At 30.1% G+C, this 12,726-nt stretch overlaps 1 protein-coding gene across 5 annotated transcripts; it reads right to left on the bottom strand.

Moving 5' to 3' along the window:
* Positions 1 to 1,581: 1,581 nt before the first annotated feature.
* LOC142333877 (uncharacterized) lies at positions 1,582 to 12,096 on the bottom strand. Of its 5 annotated transcripts, XM_075381457.1 has the most exons (6): positions 12,021 to 12,050; positions 11,285 to 11,392; positions 10,294 to 10,414; positions 8,209 to 8,372; positions 7,709 to 7,858; positions 1,582 to 3,056 (listed from the first exon to the last, which is right to left on the bottom strand). In XM_075381457.1, exons 5-6 carry the CDS (start codon positions 7,805 to 7,807, stop codon positions 2,211 to 2,213), a joined length of 945 nt encoding a protein of 314 aa, XP_075237572.1. In that variant the 5' UTR covers positions 7,808 to 7,858; positions 8,209 to 8,372; positions 10,294 to 10,414; positions 11,285 to 11,392; positions 12,021 to 12,050; the 3' UTR covers positions 1,582 to 2,210. The 5 variants fall into 5 exon arrangements, with proteins under 5 accessions (XP_075237572.1, XP_075237571.1, XP_075237574.1 ...); XM_075381456.1 differs by lacking the exon at positions 8,209 to 8,372; XM_075381459.1 differs by lacking the exons at positions 8,209 to 8,372; positions 10,294 to 10,414; positions 12,021 to 12,050 and adding an exon at positions 9,324 to 9,403.
* Positions 12,097 to 12,726: the final 630 nt, after the last annotated feature.

Here is a 12,726-nt window from a genome sequence, read left to right as displayed (position 1 = left end):
GGCTTTGACCACTTGCTGAGGGGGGTCAGGTGAAACCAGGTCAGATTGTTGTAGATCAACCCACTGTCGGGTTTCTCACAAGTGACGCAGTGGAATTTAGTGTCAGACCTTTGTGGTCTTTGTAGACTCTAAGGGGGGCAAGGTGTAGATGCAGCTCTTAAAAATCATGGAGATGTCGGACACAGCCAGGCTCGGTGTCAAGAGTTCCATCCAACAAGATCGACCTTTGTGTTTGTACCCTTGTAGAGTACCTGGCAAGACGCTCAGACAGGAAGTTTGCAGTTTTTGTCAATGGGTTGGATACGGCAAGCTCAACAAATCCAGAATGCCTGTCTTAACCCACTGGGTTGGTCTAGTGGTTATCGTGTCTTCCCAAATCAGCTGATTTTGGAAGTCGAGAGTTACAGCGTTCAAGTCCTAGTAAAGCCAGTTATTTTTACATGGATTTGAATACTAGATTGTGGATACCGGTGTTCTTTGGTGGTTGGGTTTCAATTAACCACACATCTCAGGAATGGTCGAACTGAGAATGTACAAGACTACACTTCATTTACACTCATACATATCATCCTCTGAAGAATTACCTAAACGGTAGTTACCGGAGACTAAACAGGAAAAAAAAAAGAATGCCTGTTTTACACAAGACTGTTATTATCAAATCTAGTGGGGAAGTCCTTTGCCAACCAACTGAGGTCAGTTAAGCAGGAGGTTCTCAATAAGGTGACAAAAGATATCCTGTCCATAAGGAATAGCAGGAATGACAAAGTGCAAATTTGCATCAAAACTGTAGACAACACTGCTGAGTTGCTACATGAGGCAATACAGAAATAGGTTTCCGGAGCTGATGTAATCTTCAGAGGAAAAGCCGAAGGCTGTACAGGCAATGATCAAACTGTATACACCTGAAGATCATGAGATTTTGTGTTGTGGCGGCAACATGTAGGTAAATGTCATGAATCTATAGAACAACCCAGGTTAACAAACCACTTGTTTTGGATCACATAATGAAATCTTTCTGCATTTGTAATAGTCATCAATACTGATTATACATCTCTGAATGGAATATGACTCACAAAACTCCTTTTTTGTCACAAAACACTGTGGACATGATCTTTTGAATAGAAAATACCAACTTGCACTTTGTCTTTCTGGGTAATGAAGTTTGTTGCCATTCCATAAGATGTTGTTTTGATTCAAGTGTTATGTGCAACACCCATATCTTGTCCCCAGTGATTATACGGCTCAAGAAATCAACTTGTCCTCTATACAGAGTCAAAAATTCCAATGCACTACCCAAATGTTTCATCTTGTGATTTTGCATATCTTAGGCACCCAGCATGCACAAAATTTATGATAATTCAATTTTTCAGACATAATTTTATGTAAAAGCCAAAGTGAAATTTCTTAAAAAGAAAGTACAGTGAATGTTATTATGGTTAATAGTAAGTAATCTTTTAAATATTTTATTTTTGGGAGGTATTTATCAAGGTTTTTAAAAAAAAAAAAAAAAAAAAATTAAAAAAGTCAGATTTCTTTAGTGTTAAGTAAATTTTTCCAAAATTAAACAACTAAGAAATAATAATTAAGAAACATTTAAATTAATATTAGTTTTAATATAAAACAAAAAATATAACAGAGAAAATAAGAAATTACCAGAATCTATAAAATTTAAAAAAAAAATACAAATTTACTATGAGAAGTCCAAGTAGAAAGTATAGACTATATTTTCTTTTACACATTCTATCGGACTGTTTTGAAAATTCTGCGTAATACATAATCGGACTGTTTTGAAAATTCTGCGTAATACATTATAACACATTAAAAGGAACGTCGAATATTTTTTCTTTTGCTTTCAGTTCGGCAGAGGTTGTAGAAAAAGTGCATTTCCTATTCGTCTGTACCATCTGTATTTTACCGAGGAGATTATTGAAAGGGGATGGTAACTATTTTCAACTGAATAGGTTAATGTGTTTTTTTGACAAAGTCTGGGGATTCTGTGATAACACCTCATAAATAATGACAACGCAAGCCATACTGTTAAGACCAACCTGCTACAAAGGCTGGTTAATAAATCATACAGCACAAGATAGCAGATGCCTGGCATAAACGAAGTGTAGACAAAACAACAAATAATATGTGAAATCTATCAACAGTTTTTTACAATAAGTGTTTGTAATGAAATTTATTTAAAACGGCTAACTCAATAATATTTACTTTCCATTCAGATGTTTCGTTCTTCTGTGATAACCTAAACTTTCACGTCGATAATACGATTTATTACAAAAATCACAAACATAAGTTTTCTCTTTAGTATGATGATTAATATGAGCGTTTAAATGGATTTTACTGACAAATAATCTTGAACAATAACTACATTTAAGATTTTTTTCATTTATATGCAAATTATTTATATGTGTCATTAAAGTATATTTCTGTGTAAATGTTTTATCGCAAATATTACAAGTATGCTCAGTATCATTTATATGTACACTTAGATGACGCATCAGTGAACCTTTTGTCGTAAACACTTTTTGACAAACATTACACGCAAACGTTTCTTCATGCGTATGTGTATTAATATGCGTTCGTAAATGACACTTATCACCAAAAAATTTACCACAATAATTACAAACAAATTTTTTTTCTTCACTATGAACATAAAGATGCGACTTCAATGAACGTTTTACATTAAAAACTTTCGGACAAAACTCACAAGCATATTTTTTTTCGTTAGTATGCGAATTATGAAATTTATAATGTGTCTTTAAACAGCGTAAATAATTAAAACGTTTATCACAATAATTACACGCATATTTTTTTTCCGTCAAATGAAAATCGATATGCGTATTTAACATACTTTTAAGCCTAAACGTTTTATCACAGTATTCACATTTATATTTGTTAATATTATCACTAATATTTTTTTGCTGTTTTTCACTACTATTCAGTCTCTCATCACTATATTCCTGTTTTATTTTATTACCAGTATGAGTAATATGACTTATCTCTCTTTCATCAGTAACTGACTCTGATTTAATTATTTCTGCATCAAGATCCTGTTAAAAAAAAAAATAATAATTTTATCATCTGACTCAATTTAAGCAACGTAATGTGCTAAAAAGTCTAAAAAAAATTATTTCCATTTGGTTTTGCACATGGCGTGTGAAAAAACAATCCTCAGTCTACGAAGCTGCAAAGGTTCATCGCTTTTACTATTAATTCACCGGGCATAATGAACATTCATCAAAAAATAGTTTAAATAAACAACAGTATTTATAAGATCATATTTCTATTAATTAATTTAATAATAATGATAAACAGGCTAATACCTAATTACACCAATTTAGTTTATGATGAGAAACAGACCTTTGTGGCACATTAAAAAATGCACAACCTGACTGTGATTCAAACCTACAACTCTGCCAGGTTTTTTGTTTATAATTCTAAAAACCAGTATATATAATATTAGTCAGGTTTCAGAACCTAATTTTCAGGGATTAGTGTAGATTACAAAGGACAAATAGTACTATGGATATCAAAAGGCTTTCATATATTAAAAAAAAATTCACTAGTATAAATCGTTAAAAGTAGAAAGAGAATTTTTAAAATATTTGCATGGAACGTAATATTATAGTTTAACAATAATGAAATAATAGACAATAGAAAAAAGACAAAGGAAGATGATAAAAATTAGATGAGTTGCTAAAATCTAATTGATGTGATCTTACAACAATTCTTTTATGGTAAAATTTTGAAAAGAGATGAACTAGATTGGTGGGTCATAAATTAAAAAAAAACAAGGTTAGTTAATTAAGTGATGGAGGGATGTGTACAAGGTGGAAACTGTAAAAAAAAGATTAAGTTTCAAATTTATGAAACAAGTAAATGAGGTTGTAATAGCTTAACTTTATAAAATTGGCACAGAATAGAAAGGAATGGAGAATAGCATAAAACCAGGAACTGCTGATGATGGGAACTCTTTAATATAAACATATTTATACATATGGCTGAAATGTAATGCTTACTGGAACGGGAAAACAAAATGTACAAAGAAACAAGTGAACCTATTCACCAGATTTAGCATCTTACTTTTCACTTCTTTCTGCAACTGAAGAGGTATTTAACAGAACTTATTTTATTACTGATGATAAACTAAAGGATCCCTCGTTTGAGGAAAGACCAACCGTACTCTTCATTGACAGAATGGGAAACTTGTTCATTGTTGGAAGAAATGTATACCTGTAAATGGTGACTACGTGGAAAAATAAAGTAAGCTTTTGCTTAAGGAGAATAAAAAGACGATACCATAAAGGCATACTGAAGTCAATAGAAGAATTCAGTAATATAGTCAAGAGACTACTACAAAACCTTAAAAAATCAGCTTCAAAAGTACCAACCTCCAACCCTACTGAAAAACAATAAACTGACTCCCCATAACAATAAAGACAACACGGAAATCCTAGCTAAATATTTGAACTCATAAATTGGGAAGAACTGACACAACTCCTAAATTTCAACACCAACACCCTAATAGCAAAACCAACAAAAAAATCAACCTTCCCATAACAAAAGAAGTCTACCAAGCACTGGGTGAGATGAAGAATTTCAAAGCAGCAGGAGAAGATCTGACTTTTGTAGAGATCTAAGGACTTTTGAGGAAGATCAGCAAAACTTGCTCTTCATCAACTCCTTGTAAACATTTGGATCAACGAAGCTACCAGAACACTGGACGACAGCCCTCAATCATCTGCTACACAAAAAAGGGGACAAAATAGACCCTAACCGCGCTTCCGTGGTTTTGGTCAGTTAGTTTGAGGGAATCACGTTAGGTTGGATGTAAAGATGTCCATTTGAGACCTATGTGAAGGCGAAATTTGATTTGTATTTTACTGATGCAAATGTCTGCCGAAGCATTTACATTGGTGGCATCCCGACTGAGGCCTGGCTGATGACTGTGAGATGTAATCAGTTAGAGGGACTAAAGATGACCTCCGGTAAAGCCCATCAGGGGGCTCGGAATGGTGGGGGTGGGGGTTGGCAACCGGTACATCACAAGGTGGGTGTCTTTCCCCTACAGGATTGGGATGCTGAAGACCGTAACAATTGCACGGTATCACTCCTCGACAAAACATATTTAATTCTTTTAAGAATCATCCTCAATAGGATCGGTTCACAACTCAAGAAACTATAAGAATACCAAGGAGGTTTCAGACCCTGGAGGAGCTGTCCAGACCAGATCATGAATCTCAAGCTAATAATGGATTACAACAAAAGATACAGAGACATGACTATAACATTTGTAGATTTCAAGAAAGCTTATGACTGCATCCACAGAAATCCCTACTAAAAATCGTTGGAAAACACCTTGGACTAAATATTTAATTAATAAACGTGATAAAACTGACCCTCACAAACACATTGTCAAAAGTAAAATTCAGAGGTGAGCTCTTGAAACCATTTGAGATCAAAACAGGACTGCGCCAAGGTGATGGGCTCACACTGCTATTATTCAACTGTGCTCTAGAAATGGTAATGAGGGAGTCGGTAAAAAAATGTACCCAAAAATGGGTAAAAAAGTCCCCAAAAAGTAGAAATAAGTCAAAAAATAAAAACAAACTGCCTTGGTTTTGCTGATGACTTGGAACTGCCAGCATCAACGAAGCTAAATCACATAATATTATTATGATATTAGAACTCGAAACATTGCAAATAAAATTGGCCTCAAAATATCATTTGAAAAGAAGAAATTATGCCTCAAAAACCAACAATATTAAAAGAAGTAAACAAACGGAAATAAAATCAAAACAGTAATCCAATTTAAATACCTCGGAGAAATAATTAACAACCTAAACGAAAAAACCTACATCAAATAAGAAGAAAGAAACTAGCAAAAGCTCAAAAATTAACCTGGTACACCTACAATAAAAAATGTCTATTCATAAATGCAAAAATAAGACACTACAACACGGTTATAAAACCAGAAGCCACTTGTGCAGCAGAAACACTCTTCCACCTGAGCAAACAAAGACAGTTAAGACTCCAGAAAATCGAATAAAAGAACTGGTAAAAAGTACCATGAAGACGGGCAGTAGTGGCTTGTGCCCAACAAAGTAGCATACAAAAAGTTACAACCCATCACTGATATCATGCTTTAAGAGGAGACTAGGATTCTTTGGGCATATCATGAGGATGCAAGATTCAAGACTTCTGAAACAGTTACAGTACAATCTTGACTTGAAAAACACTAAGACAGGATGCAGATCTCACAACACAAACATCTCAACAAAGTGCACAAAGATCAGAACCTATAAAAAAAAAGACTGCAAGGCAGCAAACAGTGTCATCGAAGAGACTTGGATAATGGACTAAAGTGATCCTATGCGGTCATAAAAGATAATAATAAAAACATTATATATAGATATACATAAAACTGTTCATTATAAAGTGTACTTAACTTTCTAAATGTTTTGAAATTCATCAACAATAAAAATAAATCATTAATTAAAAGGGAAAAGTAAGATTAAAAGTAGGTCCTGATGAAGATTGTAAACTGCAACCATTATAAACATCAATATAAAGAAATATTTAGGTAAATTCAATTTGAAAAAAATTATTCAACAAGATAATGATAAATAAAATACCCCACTGTCACACTAATTAAATGAATTTTAAACATAGTAAACCTCAAATATCTGGCACTACCTGGTACAGTGCCACCAGTTATCGGAACCTTTTTTTATATTTAAAATCGATGTATATGAGCACATAAAAATCCATTTATTGTATCAATAATACTTAACTGAAGGGTCATTTAAATATTACAAAGCATTTTATGAGGAAGGAGGATTTATTACAAGGAGGTACTCAAATATTTTTACAAGATAAAACAGAATATCAAGATTTTGAATTATTTCATTTGATAAACCATTTAGTAGGGAGAAAACAAACTCCTTCCTGCTATCCTTGCGTTCCATTCTGTTCATCCAACATTAAACTTTCTCAAATACCACTCATCCATTCATTCATTCATTACAGTTATCACTGCTTTAATTCATGATAAATATTGGTAGTCTCCATTTTCTGAGCAGCCAAAAATCAAATTGCACTCTACAATTGAAGGAGATTCAACTAAATTCATGTAGAAATATGTAATTTTAATTATTATAATTAGAATTTAAAAAAAAAAAACTATTTTCAACAGAATAAGTGACAAAAAATAAACATCTGTTCATAAATGAAGTTCTATCACAAAAATAAGGTTCTGCTCATGTCTTAAAAACTTTTTGAATTGAGAGAAAATTTCTCCAGCCATATAGTGCACCAAAACTTTTTTTTGTCTACGCAGGAGCTATAATTTAATATTAGAATAGTTTCCTAGAAAAAGACTCCAGGTACATGCTATTAAGAAATCCAGATAGACAGAAGAGGTGCCAAAGAATCAATATCAAAAGTGCTGGCCAATTTTCCTCTTTCTTAATCATTTAATCCTTTTTCCATTCTGCAGGATATAGGTCAGAGAATACTAGGTTTAAAATAATGATGTCAGGCCTATAGCGGCAGTGTAATCTGGAAAGGAAAAAGGTACTCAATCCTAGGATTCTTATTAATCTGTGCCCAAATAGTAAGCCTAATGACTGAAATAACAATCAAGTAAAGATAGGCTTCCTAATTCTTCCTACAAAAAAAAATAAATATGAATTTATCTTACCACTTCAGTTTTAATATCAGTATTTTCCGATTTTATCACGTTGGAAAATTCAAAAACGCCTAATTCAGATGGAATGTACTTAGTTTCAATATCAAGCATGCCTTCTTCTTCTTCTTTTTGGAATGGTGAATATAGTTTTGCATCGATTTCCTGTAACATGAAACAAAACTTTGCAAGTATTTATACATTTGGACCAAGATGTAAAGGTACAAGTATGAAATAAGAAAACTGATTTAGATCAGTTTTAGTTTAAGGTAACAAAGCCAAATCTACATCCAAGTGAAATAACTTAATTCACCTAGTGGTCTTATTTTAAATGGTTAAATCTAAATGTGTCAAAACCTCATATAATGCAATTCACAACCGAGAATAATCAATAGACTTCCACTGATTGCATTTTGCCTCCAAAATCCATAAAACCAGAAAGTAAAAAGCTAGTGAAAAACTAAAAGTTTTCGAATAGAAAATTCTACAAAAAAAAAGTCTTAATTTCTACTTACATCAAAATTATGGTGAAAAACATTTTGGTATTTGACAAAAAAAAAGACTGTACTACTCTGCTTTGAAGTGCCTTTTTAAAATTCTAAGTTTCTCATCATTAGTAAATATTTATTATGCTTGTGTGTATTTATCTCGAGAACAATTTCATCTTCTTCTTGGGCTTCTTCAAGAAATCAGAAACAATTTTAAAAATAAAAAAAGGGCTTCAGATTATTATTTAGCATTGATAAGTATTAATTAAGTGGATTGAAATTTAGAAATATAAAAATGTTATCATGTGTTTAAAAAACTTATCCATATGTAAGTTTTGCTAACAAAAATAGCCCTTCTAAAAAATATTTTAGAAATCCTCCACTTCTTTCAATACAGACAACAGAACTGTTTTCGTGTAAATGGATGCAATATCTCAGTTTACAAGAAAGATCTTATCACACTTCCATTGCCATTTTTAATAAATTGCAGAACGATTTGAAAACTTCTCCCACCGATTTCATTAAAATACTTTAAAACATTTTCTTTAATATAAATAATATTATTTATATTATTATAAATAATAAAATAAAATTATTTTTAATTTTTATAATAAAATAAAATTCGCCACAAAGTTTCGTGGCGAATTTTATTTTTTAATTTTATTATTTAATTGTGCACTAAAATTTCTGATGCGCGAATGGTTTAAAATTAATCCAAAAAATATTTACATAAGATACAAAAGAGATAATAACTTAAATTTAAATTGCCTAGGATTTGCCGACGACTTAGCTTTATTAGCTAATAGTATCGCAGAAGCCAAAATACAAATAACAAGTATAGAAGAACTTGCGAATAAAATTGGACTTAAAATTTCTTATGAACAGACTAAAATGATGGCTATAGATCCTTTAGTTATTAATTCTATGACTATTAATGGAAACAAAATAGAACTTGTAGAAAATTTAAATATCTTGGAGAGATCATTACTTGTAATCGTAACGAAAAACAAAATCGGACTGAAAGACTTAATAAATTATTTAAACTGCTACAAATAACCAAAAATACTTACAACAAAAAATAGCTCTAAATTAACACTAAAATTAGACATTACAAAACCGTGGTTAAACCGGTAATTACTTACGCGAGCGAGACTTTATTTAGATTAAATCAGAAAAATAGGACCGAACCTTTGCTTAAAGTTGAACGCAGGATTCTTAGAACCTGCATAAACAAAAAATATAAACGTGAAAATCAGTACAGATTATCGCCTAATAAATTTCTGTACGAAAACTTGGAATCCTTAATTGATACTATGAAAAAGAAGCGAATTTCTTTCTGTGCACACTTGTTAAGATTACCGCAGGATAGGATTACTAAGAGAATTATCGATCAATTTTGGTCTTTAAAAAAATCCGCCGTATGGATCAAAGAAATTAAAGAAGACATGCTAGAATTAAATTTTACTTGCGAAGATTTACTTAATAAATCTGAAAAATTAAAATTTGTTATTAAAGATCCAAATACCGACTTTAAAGTAAGAACTTTTAATTATACAAAAAGGGTTTATTCAGAAGAGGATCGTAAAGCAAGATCATTAAGAATGACTAAATATTGGGAGAAAGTAAAAGCTAAGAACTTAAAGGCCAAAAGATCGGCAAAAAAGACTTGAATTATTCTGACTAAAGTGGTCATTTGCGGCCTTAAATGTAAAAAAAAAAAAAAAAAAAAATATTACTCTGTTGACAAATTTTTACATTTTAAAAATTCGTCAACAAAATGATGGAGATGCAACAAAGTGTATGATGATGCAGAATATTAAAGTCTTGTATCATTTAATAATACTAATTAAAAATACTTCAATATTCTTCTCTGCATTTAGTTTGTACAAAAATATGTGCTTAATTAATTTTCATTAATGCCTTCTAAATTTTACTTTCCTGTTAGATAGCGCTGTAGCTCTAGAAGGGAAAATATTGTAATCTGTTCACAATTTAGGCATATGTGGTTTTCACCAGCTCTTGATGTTTCAACACCTAAGGAATCCAAAAAACCGAATGGAAATTTTCCAGATGTTAATGTTCATATATATGTATGTGTTCGGTGTCTCATACCTTATGTTTAACTATGTTTTGTGGTAGCATTTCGGCCTTTCATCCAGATGTCCTGGGTTCGAATCCCGGTCAGGCATGGCATTTTTATACACACTACAAATCATCATCTCATCCGCAATACCTAATGGTAGTCCCAGACGTTAAACAAAAAAGTAAATTATATTTTGTATATATTTAGTCAGATGGCACAGCCTACAATCACATGTTTTACTCTTTTCTAATCAAGAAAAATTGAAATCTCCATTTTTCAATGCGTATTTTGTTAGGTGGCATAAGCTATCAGGGTTCAGAAAATAGTATCATGTATCAAAAAATTATGAAAAAAAATGTTTGATTAAAGATATTATAACCAAAATAACTGATATTCCAACTATCAAAAAACAATTTCATTACAAAAGAATCAGAGAATATCCTTATGACAAAAACATTATAAAATAAAAAAAAAAAGAGCAAATAATACAAAGTCTTGAAGATGACTTACAGTGTGAAGATATCTCTCAAAAAACAACTGTTCTGAATCTGGGAAAAATTGATTTTTACTCGCCACAGGGTTGTTTCAAATATAACTAACAACTGGTTTAGAAAAAAAACACTAAAAACCAAACACTCAATCATTAAAAGCAACATATTATTTGGAGTAACATTATTTTACTCTTATGATTACTTAGTAATTTTAAAAATATCTATCTCTTTCTGATTCAGGGAGAAACAACTGTTTTTTTTTTCTCTTAGGGATACTTCGTGTTTTTCAGGGGTTGGTAATTATTCACAGTTTTTTTGTCATACAAAGATTTACTAACAGTTTTATATACGAAATTGGTTTTTTTTTTTGGTGGTAAATATTACAGCACTTAATAATGCAACATGTTATAGAGCACTGCATAATAAGCAAACCAAAAAATAAATGACAAATTTATAGTAAAAAAAAGAAGAAAAATCTATGTTATTATTTGAAAATATGTTACAAAACATAAATAAGTAATCGACTTACATTCTCTTTCTTAATATTATCTTCTGTTTTGATAAGAAAATTTTCCTTAATTTCATCCTGTTTATCGCTACATATTAAATGTTCATCTACACATGAATCATCCATTACCTGCAAAAAATTATATCATCTAATGTAATGCCATAAATAATGGCTAAAAAAATATATATATAAAGATTACTGAAACTTCAAAATATAAGATTTTATAAAAAAGTAACATCTCTCTAAATAAATCTTCTATTCTTATCGGTAAATAATAAATTATATCTACCTGTTCCGAAACGGATGGAAATGCAACTATATGCATAAAAAAAAGTCCTAAACATTTGCATGCATAAAAAAAAATAAAATGATGTTCTAACATTTATCAGAGATGAATACATTATATAAAAAAGGATACCGTCTACACAAGTAGAATTTAACATTTTATATTAAATTAAGCTACATTAAAACAGAATAATACTTCAATTGAGTTAGATATTAAGGTCTAAATAAACGAATTTCATTAACAGTCAAAAGTTACAAAAAACTTAAATTTAAAAAAATTAATTAATAAAAATTTTAATTCGTAAAACGGCTGTCTTTTTTAACCAAACATATATTTTTAAACTGAAGAAGTCAATAAAAACATTTTTTTAAAAACACATACAATATTAGACATTAAAAACCATAAAAATATATTGATCATAAAAAACTAATATAGTAACTACACAATAACAATTTTCATCAATACACTTACAATAATTAATACCAAACAATCATAATAAACAACTTCAACGAATATTAAGCTATCTATAACCTACAAACAAATCTGTATCAATGTTGCCAATAATCAATCGCAAATACAGATTAAAGGTAGCTAAGATTCAATTTTTCTAACAAAAATTTGATATTGTGTGCACATTTTATTTAAAATTAAAAATCATTTTACTAATATTTATCCAATTTTATTAGTAAAATTATCTAACTTTTCTTTTAAAAACCGAGAGTTGTAGAAAAATACGTATATAACATAGCTATGACAAAAAAATAGGGAAGATTAATTTATTAAAAGTAATCATTTTTTTTTTTAGTTTTTGTAAATAAATTAATTGTTTTAACGAAAACCTTTAATTCTGCGCGTAAATAGTATTTGTTTAGTAAACTGCAATTTTTATCTCTGAAATCTGATTGTAAAAATTGGATGTTTATTCTTTCTATTAATTTAACAAAGTCAAATTACAAAAAAAGTTTATAAAAAAAATCTGATATGGACATTACATGACTTCCTTGTACACCTATTAAATTGTATATACACATTTTTTTAAAATTCAAAGTACATAAAATTTTATTTCATAAATAACTTGATATTTTTATTATTATTATTGAATTATTATTGTAAAAATGTTTTTACAATCAGAGGTTAATAATTATTAATAAATTAATATATTTAAATATAAAAAAAA

The sequence above is a fragment of the Lycorma delicatula genome, chromosome 13 (assembly GCF_047948215.1).
Source record: "Lycorma delicatula isolate Av1 chromosome 13, ASM4794821v1, whole genome shotgun sequence".
Lineage (NCBI taxonomy): Eukaryota > Metazoa > Arthropoda > Insecta > Hemiptera > Fulgoridae > Lycorma > Lycorma delicatula.
Note: the sequence above shows the minus strand (reverse complement) of the source record. Positions and strands in the feature narration are given on the sequence as shown.

Coding starts and splice junctions, on each gene's coding strand:
- LOC142333877 (XM_075381455.1), bottom strand. CDS start 11,389: ATGGATGATTCATGTGTAGATGAACATTTAATATGTAGCGATAAACAG. Junction 7,859..11,284: donor ATAATATTAAGAAAGAGAAT/GTAAGTCGATTA, acceptor TTCATGTTACAG/GAAATCGATGCAAAACTATA. Junction 3,057..7,708: donor CTGATATTAAAACTGAAGTG/GTAAGATAAATT, acceptor TTTTTTTAACAG/GATCTTGATGCAGAAATAAT.